The 19,747-nt window shown below is 62.8% G+C and overlaps 1 protein-coding gene across 9 annotated transcripts; it reads right to left on the bottom strand.

Moving 5' to 3' along the window:
* Positions 1 to 459: 459 nt before the first annotated feature.
* On the bottom strand, positions 460 to 19,475 carry GRK2 (G protein-coupled receptor kinase 2). Of its 9 annotated transcripts, none has more exons than XM_081531967.1 (21): positions 19,120 to 19,475; positions 9,324 to 9,400; positions 7,456 to 7,529; positions 7,224 to 7,325; positions 7,061 to 7,135; positions 6,874 to 6,935; positions 6,049 to 6,100; positions 5,698 to 5,789; positions 5,441 to 5,540; positions 5,284 to 5,362; positions 5,061 to 5,191; positions 4,708 to 4,802; positions 4,527 to 4,634; positions 3,977 to 4,043; positions 3,574 to 3,674; positions 2,918 to 2,984; positions 2,741 to 2,836; positions 2,352 to 2,514; positions 2,056 to 2,192; positions 1,863 to 1,973; positions 460 to 1,740 (listed from the first exon to the last, which is right to left on the bottom strand). In XM_081531967.1, exons 1-21 carry the CDS (start codon positions 19,230 to 19,232, stop codon positions 1,576 to 1,578), a joined length of 2,067 nt encoding a protein of 688 aa, XP_081388093.1. In that variant the 5' UTR covers positions 19,233 to 19,475; the 3' UTR covers positions 460 to 1,575. The 9 variants fall into 9 exon arrangements, with proteins under 9 accessions (XP_081388093.1, XP_081388092.1, XP_081388100.1 ...); XM_081531966.1 differs by having other exon boundaries at positions 1,863 to 1,976; XM_081531974.1 differs by lacking the exons at positions 9,324 to 9,400; positions 19,120 to 19,475 and adding an exon at positions 8,805 to 8,875.
* Between the last annotated feature and the right edge of the window lie 272 nt (positions 19,476 to 19,747).

Below are 19,747 nucleotides of genomic sequence, written 5' to 3' on the forward strand. Positions count from 1 at the left end.
GAAGCCTGGTGCTAGGGGATCGCTCAGGCTTCAGGGACCTCTACTGGAGGCTGCACAGCAAGGCCAGAAGTGAGGACGAAGCCAGAGGCTGAGGCCGGAGGCTGCGTGTGTGGCCCCCAGGGCAGGTCTGGGGGCTGAGCAGGTCTAATCATCGGTCCACAGCAGTGTCCTCAGCCTGGGCCCCGGAGGACTAGATGCCCGACTAGTCCAAACATGACACTAAGCACCAACCTGCAGGCACCTCCTCCTGCTTCCCAGGAAGTGGGCAGACGACCCCCTTCTGCTCCCCCAGGATAGGACAGGCAGGGTGGGAGCCACCCCCATCCCTCCCGGCTGTGAGCGCCTGCCCTGGAGGTGGAGGAGATCTGGCGCCACCAAGACTCTCCCTCCTTAGGCCCCACCCCCAGGGGAGGCTGAAAATGACCCTCGGGCACAAAAGAGTCTGACACAGAAAAGGAGTCAGGCACTATTTTTTATAAAAACGCATGGTATCATTTTTCACTCTTTAAAATCACATTCAAAAATCGGCAAAGGAACGCCCTGGGGAGTGTAGATGGGAGGGGAGGGCCCGCCAACCCAGCCCCGGGGGAGGGCGCGACACCACACACGGCAGCGACTGGCACAAGGGGGCATGCTGCGGGCGAGGTGGCGCCCTGGGGGCGGTGGCACTGACGGGACGTGGGGCTGGACAGCGAGGGGCGCGCTGAGCGACCTGGTGTGGGGAGGGCTGCCCCACCTGCCCCTCGCACTGTGCCGTCTGGCCGGCCCAGGCCAGCCCCCGATGGTTCCGAGCAGAAGAGGCCCTGCCCAGCCCAGGGGAAGGGGGCTCGGGGCCAGGCAAGGCCAGTGTGGCACAGCCCCGAAGGTGCCTTTCTGTGGTCCCTGAGCCTGGGCGCTTGAGTGGGAAGAAGAGGGGGCTGGGGTGGGGGCAGCAGCAGCCACTGCCAATGCCACCCTCCTGGCCAGGCCCCACTGTGTCCAGGGAGGGTAGGAGTGGAGGCAGCCAGTGACACGAGGGCTCTTCCCAAGAAAGGGTGCAGGAGCCTAAGCCATGTGGGAGGCCCTGGGGTCAGCAAGTCCACAGGCTCCCTTATCTACTGACTGGCTGGAGGGCAAGTCAGTGCAGGCCTGTGTCCCAGTCGATGCAGGAGGGGCCGCAGTGGGAGCTTCAAGTGGCCTCCTTGTGCTGCAGCCTCCCCTGGGTGGGGCCACCGGGCCACCCAGTTGTGCTGTGGGCACACAGCTGAGGGGGGTGGGGCAGCAGGCCCAACTCCGGGCGACACCATCCCTGGGGAAGGGCGGGAGGGTGCTGGGGGCTGCTGCTCTCCCGTGTGGGGGAGACACCGGGAGCAGAGGCCCCTGGGGCAGGTGAGGTGGCTGGACAGTGGCTGGGTGGGTGGCAGCGGGAGCCAAGGCAAGCGGGCCCCTCCCTGGGGGCTGGGCCAGGCTGGGGCCACAGGAAATCACAATAATTACAAAATAAAACCTTTTCCGCTTGGCGGGAAAACAAATAATAAAAATTCAACAAAATAAATTAGAGGTTTATAAAAGGCGGGCGGGCGAGCGGGTGGCAGGTCAGAGGCCGTTGGCGCTGCCGCGCTGGATCAGTGGCACCTTGCTCAGCTCCACGACGGGCGAGCGCGGCTTGTTCTTCATCTTGGGCACCCGCTGCACCAGCTGCTGGGCCTCGCGGTAGGCGTCGCGCAGCTCCTTCTTCCACTGCACCAGCTCTGGGTCACTCTGCAAGCACACTGGCTGTTAGGCGGGGCCCCGGCCCCTCTGGCCCCGCCCCAGCAACTCTAGCCCCGCCCCACCGCGCCCACTCTGGTCCCGCCCCGGCCCAACCCCAGGTCCCCACTCACGTCGCACTGCAGGACAAACTGCTTGCCACCTCGGATCTTGAGAAGGAGGCACTTTCGCTCCTTGATCTGTGTCTCCTCCACCGACTGGATCTCCTCCATGGTCAGCAGGCTCTGCTGCAGGGCGGAGAGGGGCGGTGAGGGCCTAGGACCGGCCCTCCTGGCCGGCCCACCCACCCCAGGGGTTCCTCCTTACCGGGGCCTCGCCCTCGCCCCGCCACTCCAGCCGGTTGGGGAACAGGTAGAAGTACCGCCGCTGCCACTGGGTCAGGAAGGGGTTGCCCATCTTGGACATGTAGCCATGCATGATGCAGTCCTTGCCCAGGGCGTAGTCTGACGCAAGAGAGCGAGAGAGGGGCACTCAGCCGGCCGCCCGACCCGGGTCTGAGTCCTGGATCGGCTGCTCTCTGGCAGGGACCCGGGCTGACACCTGAGCCTGCTTCCCATCTCTAGAGCGGGCAGTGGGTGCCCACGGCAGCAGTTGACCCTCACCTTCCTCATGGCCCAACTGCTTGTTTTTGGTTTTCTTGCGGGCCTCCAGCCGGTCCGTCTCAGCGTTGATGGTGTCGAAGACAGTCTCTGCTACCTCCTGCTGCCACCGCTCCGAGATGGTCAGGGGGAAGTTGCGGTAGAGCTCCTGGTCACTATCCAGTAGCTTCACCAAGAGAGTGGAGAAGGGACGGCTGTCAACCACATGCCGGCCCGGCTGCAGGGCCCAGGACACAGTGGCCTGGTCCAACGGCCACCCCCGGGGACATGCGGGGAGGAGGAGCCCGAGGCCCACCAGGCAGATGGGGCCGGCACGGGGATCTCATAGGGCCAGAGGACAGAGGATACTGCCAGCCGTGCTCAGGGCTGGGAGGCCAGGCCAGGCCCTGTACCTTGATTCCTTTTGTGTCCTCCTCGTCGAAGGAGCCAATGTCGAAGGCGTCGGCAGCATTCACCTCCCCTCGTGGGGGGATCAGTGGGGGAGGGTACTGCAGTGGAACAGGGGCTAGGCATCAGCACCAAGCAGGGGCTCCCAAGTACCCTGCCCAGCCCCGGCTCTGGGCTGTTACCTTTTGCAAGAAGACCATCTGCCAGTCCAGAGAACGAAAGAAGGGGCTCTCCTTCACCTCCTGGGCCCTGTGGGAAGAGTGGATCACTGAGGCTTGGCACCACCCAGGTTGGGGGGGCAAGGTCTGGGCTGTGGGATAAGTGGCCTAGGTTTAACTACTGGTTCAGCCACACTCTGGCTCTGCAACCTGGGGCAAGTTCCTTAAACCTCAGCCTGTTTCCTCATCTCTAAAATGGGGAGAACAGCAGTTTCCATGGCATAGGGCTGGGGTGAGTTTAATACTGGGAATCTTACAACATCATGCCCAGTGCTTAGTAAATGTTTAATAAACATAAAAAGCTGCTGTCATCATCATTAGCAACATTATCTTTGTCCAGTCTGTGCCCACCCCCAGCAGCTGTACGGCAGGCACCCTCCACCTGGGAACACCAGGCAGGGGCTGCCCCGGCCCCAACTTGTGAACTCTGCCAAGCAGGCTGGGACCACGGAGTGGGGGGGCTCCAGTGACAGGACACAGCCCATGTCCTCAGAAGGACATGGGCGGAGGCTCGGGCAGGCTGCCCCAGCAACCCCTGCAGAGGCCTAGACACCGCAGTGTGGACATCACCCAGCAGGGCGGGAAGGCCTGTGGTAATGGCCGGGGTCCCAGGCACTCACCCTCGGCCCAGGCAACCTAGCCTCCGGTTGACATCTCTCTGCAGCAGCCCCTCCAACAAGGAGCGGAGCTCAGGGGAGAAGGAGTCGGGCAGCTCCACAGCCTGCAGGGAGGAGGAGGGGACGTTGGCAGGGGCTCACCCCAGCCCCCATCACAGCTCTGGGCCTCCTGAGGCTGCACTGGGCAGGGGCAGGTGGGTCCAGGCCCCCGGCAGAGGGAGAACTTCCGAACGTTCCTAGCAGGCAAGTTTGCTCTGACAATGTGGGGAAGAGAGAGCCTATAGGGCCAGAGGCCAGAGGGTGGGCTGCTGGCGGCCAAGACCCTGATGCCCACAGGAGACCCCAGCCACACTGCAGCCCCTCATGAGCTCCTCCCAGCCTCCCCGGGTTGGGACCCTCCACGCACCATTGTCAATGTCATTCTGTCGATCTCATGCTTGTCTTTGGTCTTGTGCTGCCGGAAAGGGCTATGCCTGGGCAAGAAAAGCCGAAGTCGAAGGTCAGAGAACAGGAATGTGCAAACTGAGGCAGGCTGCATGAGTGCCTACTGCTAAGTCACTTCAGTCGTGTCTGACTCTGTGCGACCCTGTAGACTGTAGCCCTCCAGGCTCCTCTGTCCTTGGGGATTCTCCAGGCAAGGACACTGGAGTGGGTTGCAAAGAGTCAGGCATGACTGAGCGACTGAACTGAACTGAACCTGCCATGCCCTCCTCCAGGGGATCTTCCTGACCCAGGAATCGAACCCACATCTCTTATATCTCCTGCACTGGCAGGCAGGTTCTCTACCACTAGTGCCACCTGGGAAGCCCATGAATGATCCTTGCCAAAGCCAGGGATGGTGCCACCCCTGACAGCCAGGAGGCAGGGACCGCCTGCCCCCACCCCCCAGCCTCCTTCCTGGCCTGGGGGAGAGCCTGTTTCTGTCCTGTACACCCGCCCGGGGATGGCCTGCTCACCCTCGCAGCAGCTTGAAGAGCATGCAGCCCAGGGAGAACCAGTCAGCGCTGCTGTCGTAGGCCACACCCTTCTGTAGAACCTCGGGAGCCATGTACCCGTGGGTGCCCCTGGCAGAGTAAGGAGGCCATGAGTGGGCCGGTCGGAGGGTGCAGGAAGGGGGTGTGGGGCTGGGGCACTCACACACTGGCGTGAGGCTTCTTCTTGGAGAAGTCACAGGCCAGGCCCAGGTCTGAGATGCGCACGTGGCCATGCTCGTCCAGCAGGATGTTGGCGGGCTGTGGAGGAGGCTCAGTGAGCAGCTCAGGACAGGACCCGGCGGGGCAAGACGCCAGCCGGGCGGCTGTCTAGAGGTAAGGGTGTCCAGAGACAGGGCCCTGGGTTGGGGGGCATGGTGGTGGTAGGGTTACGGAGGGGAGGAGCCAGGCCAGGAAAAGGGCGGGGCACGAAGAGGGGAGGAGCCAGGCCGGGAGGAGAGCGGGGCGGGGAACTGAGGGGCGGGGCCACATCGGGAGGAGGGCGGGGCGGTGCCTCACCTTCAGGTCCCGGTAGACCACGAAGCGGTTGTGCATGTGCTCCAGGCCCAGGATTATCTCCGCGGCGTAGAAGCGCATGTCGGCCTCGGAGAAGACCCCGTGCTGGGACAGGTGGTAGTGCAGGTCCCCGCCTGAGGGAGGCAGCCCGCGGGGGGAGGGGGCGCTCAGCTCCCACCCCGGCCCCCAGCCCGGAGATCCAACAGGGGCCAGGCCAGGCACTCACCGTTCATGAGATCCAGGATGAAGCTGAGCTTGTCTGGCGTGTGGAAGGCGTATGACATGCAGACAATGAACGGGCAGTCCTGGGGGGGGTGGAAGAGGTCAGCGCAGGCTGCACTGGGTTCGGAGCGGGGGCTGAGGCCGGGCGGGCTGCCGCTCACCCCGGTGCTGACAAGCGACAGCATGATGCGCTCGTTCAGGGCCAGGGTCTCCCCTTGCTTCATCTTGATGCGCTTCTTGTCCAGACACTTCATGGCGTACCTGGGGGAGAGGGGCCGGTCCCTCAGTCGGTCCACTGGCACCTGCAGTGCAGGGCCCCAGGGGCGCAGCGGGGTGTGGGAGGTCCTCAGGGCACCCTGGGGGGGTGTCCCTCCTTCCCCTCAGGCATCCCACCCGAGGCAGCGGACCCAGTGCTCACATCTTGCCCGTGTCAGCCTTCCGGCAGCCGTAGACCTCACCGAAGCCACCTCGCCCGATGATGCGGTGCACGCTGAAGTCGTTCATGGTCAGCTGGGGGGGGGGCAGCCGGAGTGGGGGTCACTGCAGGCTGCCCAGGCCCCACCCCGGGAGCAGCAGGGGGTTCTCCCAAGGCCCCTGACCCGGGGCCACCCTTCCCAGGTGCTGCCCTGCCTGGAGCAATCCACACTGGGGGTCCCAGCACCAACCCCACAGCCGCCCCTGGGGGTTGAAGGTAGACTCCCCCGGCTGCCCCGGGCCCTGGAGAGGAGCAGCAGGGAGAGGGCTCTGCACGCCCACCCAGCCCACTCACGTGGATGTTGAGCTCCACATTCTTCCACTGGCAAAATCGTGTGAATTTATCGCTGCAAAAGAAGAAAGAACCCAAGCTCAGCTGAGCCTTAGAAAGTGAGCGAAATTGATGCTGGGGGCAAGCTGGCCTCACCCACTGCTATTGCCTGGGCTCCCAAGCCTCAGGGTCCTCTTCCGGGGCTGCCAGAAAGAATGCCAGCCCGGGCTGCCTCCACCCGCCTCCCGGCAATGCCAGCAGTGTTATCGGTCTTTGGGTTTCTGCTTGGATCAGATAAACTTAGAGGTGAGATCTTCCTATCTGGCCCCAACTTCCTGCTACCACATCCACAACAAGGTTCATCTCGTTTTCCTCCTTGCATACATCCAGTGACACACCACTCACTGCCGGTGAAGCCCCTATGCCATGGCTGGGCAGCTGGGACACATCAAGGAACACCCCCCCGGCTGGCTCTGCCATGAAGGCTACAGGGGGCAGAGGGGTGGGCAGTGTGTCCTCTTGTGCCCATCCTTACCACCAGCATGATACTTCTCATCCCCAGTGGGCCCAGCAAGGGGCTAGACAGTCCATGGGGAGAAAGACACATGGGTGGTCCCTCGCTCCTTTTAGACAGGGACAGGCTTTGAGGTGCCTAGTGCTGAGAAGGGTGGGGCGGGAGTGTGGGGGAGGTGGCGACCTCTCAGGAGTCCCCTCACTGGGGTGTAGACAGGCCCAGGTGCCCACATGCTGGGCACTGAAGCAGGCCGGCTGCTCTTCTCCAGGGCATCCGCACCCCTTCTCTGAGAGGCCTCTTCCCACCTTCTGCTCCTGCACGTGCCCTGCTCTCACCTCTCGATGAATTTCTGGAACACGTCTCCTCGGAGGTTCTGGCAAATTTCTTCAATATATGGCTAAGGAAGGGAGCGGGAGGTGGGTGACTGAGCCACAGTGGGAGCTGACCAGACTCCGGGGCCTGTGCCGCCCATGGGGGACCCCCGCTGGGCTGGGCGGGAGCGGGGACAAGCCCAGTACACACCTGGAAGAGATCCGGAGGCACCTGCTTCTTCACCAGATGGCCCTTGACGTGCTCGATGGCGCTCTTCGAGAAGGGCTGGGGAAGGGAGAGGCGAGTGACTTCTCCGTGGGGCCGGCCCTCTCGTCCCCACACCCAGGCCAGCACGCAGCCCCCGGGCACTCACATGTGAGCAGGCCAGCAGCTCCTTCATGATGTACATGTCGAAGATATCTCGGCTGCAGGTCAGGCGCTCCTCCTCTGTCTCCAGCTTCTCGTATTTCTTGATCTAGAGAACAGGATCCCCACAGGTGAGCCCTGGCCCAGCGGGGGGCGGGACTGTCTTACAGGTTCAATGAAAGCAGCCCAAGCCCCTCCCTCTCCCCATGCGCAGCAGGGCCAGGCCAGCCCGGCCTCACCTCCTCATAGAACTCCACCAAGGGCTTGGCCTCCTCCAGGTGCTTCAGGCAGAAGTCTCGGAAGAGCAGGTACCCTGAAAGCAAGTGTTTTGCGTCAGGCTGAGTCACAACCCCACAGAGACCATCCCATCATGGTAGGTGGTGTGGGCTTGGGGCTTCCTGGGCAGAACTGGCCAAGGAGGTGGCAAAGGTGGGCCCTGCCCCAGACGGAGGCTGGGTAAGGTGGCCTCAGAGGTTGCCACCAAAGAGTCTCAGATTCAGGGTCGGGGCGCCCGAGTTCCCACCCCTCTCAGAATCTGCTTCTTCTGATGGTAGCTGGAAAGTGGCAGGTGCCCTGGTGAGGAAGAGTGTGGGGCTGACTCTGGCACCTGGGCCCCCTGCCCTCTCACTGCAATCTGGGGTCTGCTTCTTCCCCAGGAGGGGGACACACCCAGTGGGCAGGTGGGCTGCATAGGTGCAGTGAGATCTGCCTAGGCCTGGCCAGGGCTGCTGCGTGGGGGCTGGGGGTGCCCTGTCCTTGGACCTTATACCACCCCCTCCATCATCAGGCTGACTCTCACAGCTGCCACTCGAAACAGGTGGACATGAATGGCAGGCCCAGTGGGGGAAACCGAGGCTCAGGGAGATCTGTCAGGCAGGTGGTACTTGGCAGCCTGAGTAGAACTCGGGGCTCTTCTACCAAGTGGCAGGTCCTGGGAAGGACAGGCCGGAAGGTGTGTGCAGAGGGCTCCAGAGAGCACAGCCTCTGGGGATGGGAGGGGGCGAGACGGGCTGCAGGAAGGGCAGGAGACCTTGCAGGACACGGGCCAGGGGCCGGGCCCCAGAGCAGCCCTGGAGGGCCAGCAGAAGGAAGGGTGGCCCCGACTCCCTCTAACACGACATGGGTGCCCAGGCTCAAACTGGGTGGCTTCGCACACCTCTGGGGGCCCTGTCCCCTCTGACAGAGCTCGTGGCCACGGCTTCTGGTAAGGGCTGATGGGCCTTTCAACAGCGGACCTTGAGGAACTCCAGCCCCGGGCTTCCCAGTGGGCGAGGGGCTTTTCATTGCCACCACCGCACCTGGCCCTCCAACAGTCTTGCGCAGTGGGGCTCCAGAATGCTAGCTCTTAGGTGAGGCTCAGAGAGGGACAGCGATGTGCCCAAGGTCACACGGCCCAGGCGGGGGACCCACGCGGCAGGCGTCCCGACACACAGACTCCCTAAGCCTGACCTTCAGGCCAGGCAACTCCCATTTCAGAGCCGAGGTCCCTTCTCCCGGAAAGGCAGCTGTGTGCGGCCCCGAGCCTGCTTCCCCGCGCCCCGCCTCCCGTTTCCTCGGGTGCCAGGTCGGCGGGGCGGACCCACAGCACCTCTAAGGCCGGGGCCCTGGAGGAGGCGACCGAGGGGCCTGCCGGCGCAGGTTGTTCACAAAGAGGGCCGTGGGGGCGGGGGCGACCACAGCGCGGCAGGCGCCACAGGAAGGGCCCCGCCCCTTCCTGTCAGTTCCACCAACGGCCCCAGCAGCTGTGCCTGCGCCAAGGGGAAGCTGCAACTCTCGAAAACAAAAACCCCAAAGGAGGAACTTCCCTGGCGGCCCTGGAAGACTGCTGGGCCCCCACCCCACTTCAGGGGCCTCCCGGAGCGACAACCAGGGGCTGGGAGACGCTGGGTCCCGGCCCTGCCGCCAGCAGCGGGGCTCGCTGGCTGCCCTGTGCTTCCCCCATGGTGGATGGGAGATCTCTTGGCAGAGAGGGGGCACACAGCCCAGTCAGCTGGGGTGGCGCACAAAGGCTGCCCCGAGGGCCTCCTGCCCCCACCCCCTGGACTGGCAGCCGGACCGGGAGGTGGGGCAGATGCCCTGGGGTTGGCAGAGCCTCCGCCATACTCACCCAGCTTCTGGGAGAAGATCTTCTCGAAGGTCACCTCACCCCGGTCCTCCAGGTACTTCTGCATGACGCTGCGGATGCTGGAAAACAGGGGTGGCAGTGGTGACCCGGAGGCCCCATGGCTCCCGCCAGGCCCGCTGGCCCTGCTCCCCTGGAAGGTGGCTGCGTCTGCCCCCGGAATCCGGAGTGGAGGGCACTGCCGGTGGGTGTCATGCTACCTTCCAGGAAGGCAGCCACCCCGTTGGACCTGACCGTGGGTCACACTAGTGGGACCCGAGGAAGCCTGTCTGCCCACCAAAGCTCTGTCTCCCAAAGCTAGGGTGACCAGCAGGTGGCTGCTCAGAAGTCTGGTCCCAGCCCTTCCTCGTGCTGGCTTCAGGAAGTTGGCCGAACCTCAGGAGCCAGGCCTCATTCATCAGCAGATGATGGCTCACGAAAATACGGCCCATCCTCACAATGGCATACCGCTTGGCCATGAAATGGAGTAAAAGGCTGGTATACGTGTGCCCCACGGTACGGACCGACCTGCGAGTGTTCCACCAAGTTAACAGTCACGAAAGCCCACACGTTATATGATTCCATTTATACCACAAGTCCAGAAGGGGCAAATCTACCGGCAGAAAGCAGATGAGTGAGTGTCAAAAGCTGGAGAAGAAAAGAGGAATAACTTCTAATGGGCTGGGGTTTCTTTATAAGGTGATGGGAATGTTCTGGAATTAGGCAGAGATGAGGGCTGCACAACACAGTAACTGAATGGAAATCCACTGAATTCAGCACTTCAGCAGGATGCAGTTTTTGTCATGTGGATTATTATGTCAATATTGGGGGGAAAAAAAAAAAGAGAAAGTCAAGCCTCAGCTCCCTTGTCCCTAATATCTAAAGTAAGACCCCTGGCCCTGAGCTGCCTCCAGGGCAGCAGAGGAGGCAGGGCTGCCCCTGTGACCTCGGAAGCCCAGGTTATCACACTCCCCGCCCCCAGTTATCTCACCCCCAACACCAAGCGCTCTGGGAAAGTCACACCTGGCCCAGCTTCATGCCTCAGTGGCAGCTTGGTCTCCCCTCCTTTCCTGGGACACCTGCAGTCCCGCCCAGCCATCGGCTGCGGTCCCACCTGGCTCTCGAGATGCTCACAGGGCCTCAGGATACGGAGGGCCACCAGCAGGCCACGGGTGAAAAGGACCCTGTGTGCCCACCTCTCCGTATCCCTGCCCACCTCGTGGAGGCCAGCACAGGGCCCTGCTGCCCACCACCTGCTGGAAGGCACCATGCAGCCCTGCCCCCAGGGAAGGCCCACCCAGGGCACCGGTCCTGCATCTGCGGTCCCGTGACATTAGACAGCATGAGACAAACTGCGTGGGGCCCAGTCGGTTGGAGGAGACTCAGGCAGGAAAGAAGGTTCTGGGCCATTGGGAGAGGTCGCGTGGAGGAGGCAGAACCTCACTGCGTTCCTCAAATGCAAACAGGATGTAGACAGATGGTGAAGCCCAGGGCAGGTGGTGGACGTGGGGACAGGCATGGGAGGCCTGGCCAGGGATGAGCTGCTGGGCAGGGAGGAGGCTCGACAGACGACACTTGGGAAGCTCGGTTGGGCGGCGGGTGAATGGACGGACAGAACTGAAAGGCCAGCTGGGGTTTTCGAGGCCCCATCAGAGAGGGGGCCTGAGGTCAGAAGGCCAGTGCAACCAGCAGACCTTGCCCAGCCCCTAGCCCTAACCTAGCTTCGCAGGTGTGGCGACTCCTGCCCTTTCCTTCTGAGGGGGTCGGGGTGGAGGTCCAGCCCTGACCTGGCCAGGCCCTTGCCTACACTTGAGTCATACAAGGCAACACAGGCGCTCACAGAACCACTGTGAGCACAGGCCCGGAGCCGAGATCCCAGGAGCTCGGAGGCCCTGTGACCCTCTGTGAGAACTGTCTCCAACAGGAGAGCAGGGTGCCGATGACTCAGACGGCCCTCCTGTGTCCCTATCCTGTGACTTTGGCCGACAAGAGCCCCAGCTGGGGGCCAGGGGCCCAGTGGCCCTGAGCTACCACCTCAGAGCTGGTTCCATCCCGGAAAGCGAGGACGCCCTCCATGGCCATGGGGACTCCAAGGCTGGGCAATGGCCCTGAGCCAGGCTGGCACACCTTCCCTCCTGCGGATCACACACCCACTCACAGCCACCAGCCTCTGCCAAGGGCACGGCTCCCTGGCCCTGTGGGACTTGCAGGGACTCTGGAGGCGAGACCCGACCCCAAGGCCCTCCAAGCACTTAACACACATCAGGAGTTTAAAAATCTGTGACACTGAGCAAGATCCAGCCCCCGACCCATGCCTGCAGACTAAAGACGGGAGCCCAGGGAGGCTGCGGGCCGCAGTGTGCGCCCATCCCTTCGGGCTCGCAGCCTAGCGGAGGGCAGCTCAGAGCCTCCCATTCGGACTGGCACACAGGCTGGGCGGTGTGCTGGGCGGAGTAGAGCAGGGGGGCCCAGTCCAAGGTAACGGAGGCTCAGCATGTCCACAAGACCAGGCAGCTGGGAGGTAAGGGTGGATGGCCCTCGGGACCCCACGAGGGCCAGATTTCTCCTGGGAGGCAGACAGGAGGCCTGGGCCCTCAACTGCCCTGCGGTTCAGCTCCTGGGTCTCTGTGTCCACATCCCATTCCTGGGTTTCAGGACCTCTTGGTCTATGGAAGGGGATGGTAACGAGCAAGCAAGAGAGAAGTATCACAGAATGTCGATCCTCCATGGAGGGGGACGGTCAGAGGGGTGGTCAGGGGAATGTCCAGAGACAGGTAGGTGCAGGTGACAGGCAGGGTGACACCACCCTATCAGATGACCCCATGGGGCAGCTGGGTGTGGCCCCTGCAACAGTCACTGGGAAGCTCCGCCACCCCCTCGCCCCCAGAATCAGCAAGACTGGCCCAGGCTCAGCAAAGGTGGCACACAACGGGAATGCCCAGCTGGGAGCAGGGCCTCCACTTCCCTCTGCGGGACCCAGTAGGCTGGACACACCAAGGCCAGGGAAACGGGCTCTCCAAGGGCCTGCCTGAGGACCATCGGAGCCAGCAGCTCTTTTCTGGGCACCGCGCCGGGCATAGGCCTCCTCCTCCCTCCCAGGGGCTCTGCCTGCCGGCTGGGCCCTGGGCACAGCAAGCTATACCCCGCCTCCCTCGGAAGACCGCACGGGGTGGATGGCCACAGCATTCTTCCCAGCCCGCAGCACTTCACTTTCTTCCTTAAAAAGAAAAAAATGTTTTCTAAATAAAATAAACAAACCCCCCCAACCCGAACCAAACACGAGGTCAACCTCGGCAGTCCTTGAAGGGGAGGCCTCCAGGCAGCAACATTAGGGTTTCCTGTCTGTTCCCATGGGGCTGGGGCCCAGGGAGCTGGCAGGTTAGGAAAGCGTGTCGTGGGGGACGCTCCTGCCAGGGTGGCAAGTACAGGCTGGCACAGGAGGCGGTGGCGGACTCCTGGGCTGGGTCACCTTTGTCTCCTACCCCCGCACCCTGATACTGGCAGAGTCTGAGTGGCGATGGGCCCACAGCAGCATTCCTGACCCCACCCAGGTCAATGACTCTGATAGCCAGGAGCGTGCGGCCCCCAGATGGACGTCGGGCTGTCGGGGGAGCCCCACGCCTGCATCGTTCCTCCGTCCCTGCCCCCAAAGGACCCTCCGGCTCTCAGCCTCTCAGGGGGAAGGGGCTCGGCCGTCCTGATTCCTACAGTTGCACGGTGTCCAGGCTTGGGCTCCAAATGGCTCTTCCCTCCTCCCTCCCAGAGGCCAGGCCAAGTTACAGACTTTAAATGTCCAGCTTCCCCATTGTAAAGTGAGGATGTCAACAAACGCTGAATCGCCAACACTGAATCGCCAACACTGAGCTGACCGCTGAGAAAGCCGGAGAGGACATGGCGATAGGAGAACGCAGCCTGTCGTGTCGGGCCTCCTTCTCCTGGAGGGAGCCCCCCCTTCTAGAATCTGATCATATCTGCCATGTCCTCAGAGAGTGGGGCTATGACTGGACCCTTCCGCAGGGCTGGGCCCGTGAGCACCTCCCCGAGCCTGAAGGGCTGGAACTCCACTCTGCTCACAGACCAGCCCGGGGGGCCCCGTGGTCACAGCCCAGTACCTGCCCTGCCAGGAGCAAGGGCCCCCTGGTAGGAGCTGCCTGGCGGCCGGGGAGACAGCACTTCCGGCCCCCCAATGCCAGCGCAGGCTGGGGTGATGGGGCGGCAGGGTGAGGGCTGAGGGGGAGAGCTTCCGGCACCTTCTGGTGCCACGTGGTTCAAGGGGAAAGCTAAGTCCCTCACTCTGTGGCGCAGTGGCCTCCCAGATGACGCCCACTCAGGGTCACAGACCACAGCCTGTGTGGATGGGGAGGGACCACAGGGTCGAGAGCAGACACTCATCTTGATGGTGAGGAAATCGAGGCCAGAAGAAGCTGAGAAGCATCACACCCTGAGTCCCAACCAAGCCAGTGGCGAGAAAATGTCCAGCCCCCGCCTGAGAAAGGGCCCCCCACCAGGCGGGGGCTCCCCCGGCCTCTTTGGGAGAGCTGGGCGCAGGGTCCCAGGGGACCCTGGACTTGTATCCTGGCTGCGTGTGCCGATCAGGCTGGGGCAGCCCCAGCTGGCACAGGGCAGGGCAGGGGCCATGGCTCCTGTGCTCCTGGGTGACAACACGCTAGAGTGACAGCGCAGGCTGGCCCGGGGGCTCTGCACTCGGGGGCAGCCACGCCAGGAAGCGACACGCTCTGGGAGAGACTGCGGGCAAGCCAGCAGAGCAGAGGCTGGGGCACTCCTCTGGGGCATTTCCAGGAAACCTGGCACCAAGGTGGCAAATGCTATGAGGAAGTCCTCTGGGGCTTCTGACGAATATTTCTCAATGACTCCCCTCGGGGCTGACAACATCCTCAGAGCTCGAGGAAGGACCACATACCAAATGGGAAAGAGCGACCGAATCGGCCAGCCCTGGAGCAAGTCTGGGGCCAGGGAAGAGAAATGACACCACGGGGCACCGCACTCACGAGCCCACCGAGGCATGGCAGCCACGAAGTGACAGCTCGAGGGAAAAGACACTCCAGTGGCCTTGTGGCACCCCGCCGCTCACTGCTCTCGTCCCGTGAGAACAAACCCGGGACAACTTCCAGGGCTCCCTGCCTTGCACTCCCAGGAAGAGAGCTATCCGGAACCCCAAACCCAGAATGCCCTCCCTGCTCAGAGAACAGAGCAGCGGACACGTCAGCACCAGAAAACCCACTTCAGAAACCCTGCTCTTCAGCCAGTCGAGACACTACCCTGCCTGTTAGCAGCGACGCAGAGGGCAGGTTACTGTCTTAGAAAAGTTTGCAGCCAAACATCTCATTTTTTAGTATCTCCTGTTTGAAACAGATGAGGGATAACTTGAGTGTAACTCTGTTTTCTGTGACCAGCAGAGGACATTGGTCCCTTGGGGCCACAGTGAAAAAAGAAGGGCAGGTGTGGGACTTCCCCGGTGGCCCAGCGGTTGAGATTCTGCGCTCTCAACGCAAGGGGGCCCGGGTTCGATCCCTGGTCAGGAAACTAGATCTCACATGCAGCAACAAAGATTCCTCGTGTGCCAACTAAGACCCGGTGCAGCCAAAAAAATAAATAATAAATAAGGGCAGGTGTGATGGAGGCCGTGTGTTCTTCAAAGGCTCTCAGGTCCTTGTGGCCTCTGCTGTCTGTTCTGAGGCAGGAACATAATATCCTGGAGGCTCCAGCTGTGTGCACGCAGCCCGGCTCCTCTGCACAGCCTCCCCAGGTGCCCGCGGCGGGCAGGAAACGCCGCCCCAGACTGTGCCTACACCTGACGTCACTGGGAGTTTACTACTAAGGACTGATTGTGCATTAATAGGGCACGTTATTCCTGGCTTGACAGAGCCCAGATTCACCGGCACGGATTCCAACCTGTCAAGCTCACGCTCCCTTTGAATCCATTTACTGAGAGAACGGCGGGCGGGCTAGCAACTTAGTGGCAAAAATGTGAAACCCCATGATCTGGAAAAGAGAACAGATGGGGAAAGAGGTCCTGGAGACCCACTCCTGGGGAAAGCGGGGGTGGGGGGGAGCTTCGAAGACCCGGAGGGGATGAGTGCCCTAAAAGATAATCTTGTTTTTGGAGGCGGGGGACGGGGTGTGGGGGGGGAGGTGGAGGGATAGGGTGGGAAAATGCTGCTACTGGAGCGGAACGTTCTGGGTAAGGGATAAAGGCTGCAAGCAGCAGGGTTTCTGCTGGTGACGGGGAAGTGGAGGGAGGAGGAAGCAAGAAAACCACTGCCTGTGCTTCTTCCCTCCGCAGATCAAGGGCAGGAAGTCCTGGGAGCAAAGAGTTAACAGGAACGAAGAAGCAGCGGAGGAAGAGCTGCGGGTCTGGGAGACAGGGAAGCCAGAAAAGGGCAGGAAGGAGGAAATTCATGGCGGGGGGAGGGACCAGGAAAGAAAGAGCCGAGAGAAGGAGAGGCTGCAAGAGGCACCCGGCTCTGACATCTGCCACTGGGGCTGCCGCAGTCACCAGGGAGGACTGGGTATCTCCCAGGACCGCCCAGGCCGGTCTTCTCCGCCAGGAGTCCAGAGATTAATTACAAGAGGCCTCCGTGGTCATATTAAGCAAATGACGATCATTACAGGACCCTGGCCGCGGCTGGGAAAGACAGACAGCAGCTTCTCCAGAGAGCAGCACTGACCACAGACCCTGAGAGCCGAAGGAGCACGGGGGTGTGTGTGTGTCAGGAGGTCCACCGGTCAAGGGCAGCCTCCTCGTTGGACCGAGGTGAAAACTGAGGCAGGCTCGGCCAGGATAAAGGGTGTCCCTAGGGCCCAGGTGAGCTGGCACTGCAGCGGGACTGCAAGCCGGGTCTCCGGACTCCTGCCACACAGCTGCCTCCCTCTGCCAGAAGGGCGAGAAATGAGTCTGTCTCCTTTGGATTCTATGGGGTGACAGAAAGGGAGGCCCCTCTGCCAACTTGAAGTGGTCCTGTGCCCAACAGCTCCTGTTCCCCAGCCCTGAGAAGTCAGAGCTGTGAGCCAGCCCAGCTCCCGGCCAAGCCACAACCCAGGCACCAGCCGCAGGGAGGCTGCCAAGATGGACCACCCCAAGGTGGGAACAGCTCCAAATGGCACCTTGTCCTAGGCAAACTATGGCCTTCCTCCCTGACCCCGACGTCATGGCTGAGGGGAAGATGTGACCCCGGGCAGGGAGTGGGCTGGGCCCTATGAATCAAGACAGCTGATGGTGTGGGGTCTGCCCTGTGGCTTCCAGGCCACCCTCCCCCCAGACCTATGGCTCCCTGGACATGAGGGGCCAGCTGGCACACATTCCTTAAGAGAAGGACCAGGGTGAGCGCAGAGGTCCGGAAGGGTGGGTGGAAGACAGGAAGCACAGCGAGGAAAGAGCACCTGGGAGCCCGGAGACCCCAAATTCAAACACCACCTCGCCTCTGCGACCAAGTCTCTTCCCCTCTCCAAGCCTCAGGTGCTTCGACTTATTAAGTGGGAAAATACCACCTGCCATGCCCGTTTCCTATGGTTGTGAAAAGGATAAAACAAGGTAAAAAGCACTTTGCAAACTGGCAAATGTAAGATACAGTCATAACAATCTTCAGGGCAAGAGGCATCAGACCCAGGGAGAGTGCAGAGCATAAGGCAAAGGACAGCGTCCCCTCTGAGGTGGAAGGTGTGGGTTCCGAGGCCCCTGCCCAGCCTCAGCTCACGGCGAGGGCCTCGAGTGCATCTCACAGGTGCCGGCCATCCGCCCAAGGTCGTGCCGCCAGGTGGTGACCCCGATAGCCCCTGACCCCTGGCTCTCGGCCTCCTGCTGCTCCCCTCAATCTCACAGCCCCCCAGCTTCCAGACACCACGCAGCCCTGCTATTTCTTGAGCAACTACTACATGCAAGACATGGCCTTGCCAACCTTGTGGGTTGGTTTTATGGATCGGCTGAGATGACAGATGTCAGAAATAAATAAATTATCATGATTTCCACCACTATTCCTTTCAACGCCGTCGATATCAAGGGTGTAATGGGGACAGAAAAAGAGGAACATCTTGTTTCTCAGGGTTCCAACACCTGCAGAGCCAACCCGAGGCGGGGCCCCACCGCCAGCAATGCATTCTGGGGCGAGATTACCCAAACGCAGAGAGTTCCAGAAAAAGCCCCGCCTCACGCTTTGCAGAAGTCTAACCTGCTGGAGGGTCTCGAGGCTGCGGCCACCACGGAGAGCCGCTGTGCGCCCCAGAGGCCAGCTCCCCCATTTCCTCCCTCGTGGCTTTGTCATTTCTGAACTCATTTTTTGTTCTAACTGTCGCTGCTCCCCGGACAGCCCCCGGCTGGCAGTCAGTCTGGTTCCTGTTTTGAGAAATCTGATTGCAAATGTCTTAGAAAAAAAGGGCCCTAACGGCCTTTTCAGAACGCAGCCCAATTTTCCTGTCCCAGGCCTGGTGTTCAGTCAATCCGAAACCCAGTGAACGGGCAGGAGAAAGGTATTGGCGACGCGGCACGGTTCCCACCCTCCGAGGCCGTTTGGGCCCCGCTTCACTCAGGAGCCCACAGAGTCACAGCCGTTATTTCACACTGTCCACTTTTCACAGATGAGAAAACTGAGGCCCAGAAATGAATGGGAAGGGACTTGCCCAAAGTCACATGATAAGACCAGGACGGCTAGGATGGGCCCAGGGTCCTGGCTGGCAGGGCATATGGCTTTTTAGGTAGAATGGCCAGGCCTGGGCTCAGGCTAGAGTGGTGCACCCAACATGGAACCACAAGCCGGAAGCCCTGATTCTGGTGGACCAGCACCGCCCTGGCTTACCTGTGACACTGGGCAGACCACTCATCTCTGGGCCTTCAGCTTCCCGATCTGTTCCATGGAGACAAAACCACACCTGACCTACCGGTCCCCTGGGTTGTTGTGAGGCTCAAGGGATGGGAAAAGACTCTCGAAGCCATAACATGCTGGACAGCCTCAGCTACCGTCCCTACGCTGTCCACTCCTGCGCCTAAACCCTGAGCAGGTGGAACTTGGGTATCAGGTCAGTTATCTCACAGAGAGGTGGCAGCTGTGATCCAGCTGCTGCAGGCATGCTGGGACATCCCCTGGCAAACAACACCCCTGGGGTACCACAGGCAGGGCTCTCGCCAGAGGCGGAATTCCAGGGGAGAGGGACAGAACCACGGGGAGCACACCGGACCCTGCTCCCCACCGCTCCCCCAGCCCCCAGAGTACTCTCAATTCCCACCCCAAGCCAGGGACCCGCCGGAAGACCGGGGAAGATCCCCGGAAGACTTGTCTGCCCCAAACCTCACAGAAGGGTCCACCCGAGGGGGCCAGGGTAGGGGCCGGTGGAACCCCAAAGGGGGTGGTGCTGGGAGTCGGGGCAGCGACAGGATGGACGACACAGTCGGGCCCGGGGAGATGGGCAGGCAGAGGCGGGGGACCCCACGGCGGGAAGGGGGGAACCCTGGGCTATCCGGAGGAGGATGAAGGGGGTGCACGGCGCCCCCGGGGGAGAAGGCAGGAGCGAGAGGGCTGACGGAGAAGGGGGCCAGGCGGGGTGTGTGAAGCGGAAGGGAGGCAGGCAGAGCTGGCCCAGGGGCACCGGGCGGGTCGGGGAGCCCGCGCAGCCGGAAAGCCCCCGCGCTGGGGCGCCCCGGGTTTTCAGGTGCACAGGGCCGGGGGCGCCGGGGTCCGGCCAGGGCTGCCGGACGCCGGGCGCTGATGGGGGCTGAGCGGGGATCGCGGGGCCAGTGCCCGGGCGGCCCGGGGCGCGGGGCCGGGGCTCGGGGCTGCGGCGCCCGCCTCACCTGGGCTCGGGCAGCAGGATCTTCTTGCTGGCTCGCGCCGCCGGCGTGGCCTTGCTCTTCTCCATGGCCATCAGGTAGCTCACGTCGGCCAGCACCGCCTCCAGGTCCGCCATCTTGGCGGCGGCGGCGGCCTCTCCCGCCGCTCGGCTCCGCTCCGCTCCGCTCGGCGCGCACGGCCCGGCCCGGCCGCTCCGTCGGCCTCGGGCGCCGCCGCCCGCCCGGCCCCGCTCGGCGCCCGCGGCTCCGCTCGGCGCGGCTCACAGGCGGCGCCGCCCCATGGCGCCGGCTCGGGCCCGGCCCCGGCTCGCTCGGCTCCCGCCGGGACTGCAGTCGGGCCGCCGCCGCCGCCGCCGCCCGCCGCCCGCCGCCCCCCGCTCCCCGGAGCCGCCGCCGCCGCCGCCGCCGCCGCCGCCTCCGGCCCCGCCTGCCGCGCACGGCGCCAGCGAGCCCGCGAGGGGCCGGCCGGGCGGGCGGCGGCGCCCCCTGGAGGCCGCGGGGCTGGACCGAGCCTGACCCCCGCGGCCACCCCGGCCTCGACTTTCCGCCCACAGCTCCCACTGGCCGTGACCTGTCCTCTGACCTGGGACACGACAGGGACCCTCGCCCGCAGAAGACCCTAGACCCAGAC

Source organism: Giraffa tippelskirchi, chromosome 10 (assembly GCF_054371585.1).
Source record: "Giraffa tippelskirchi isolate mGirTip1 chromosome 10, T2T-mGirTip1v1.2.pri, whole genome shotgun sequence".
Taxonomy (NCBI): Eukaryota; Metazoa; Chordata; class Mammalia; order Artiodactyla; family Giraffidae; genus Giraffa; species Giraffa tippelskirchi.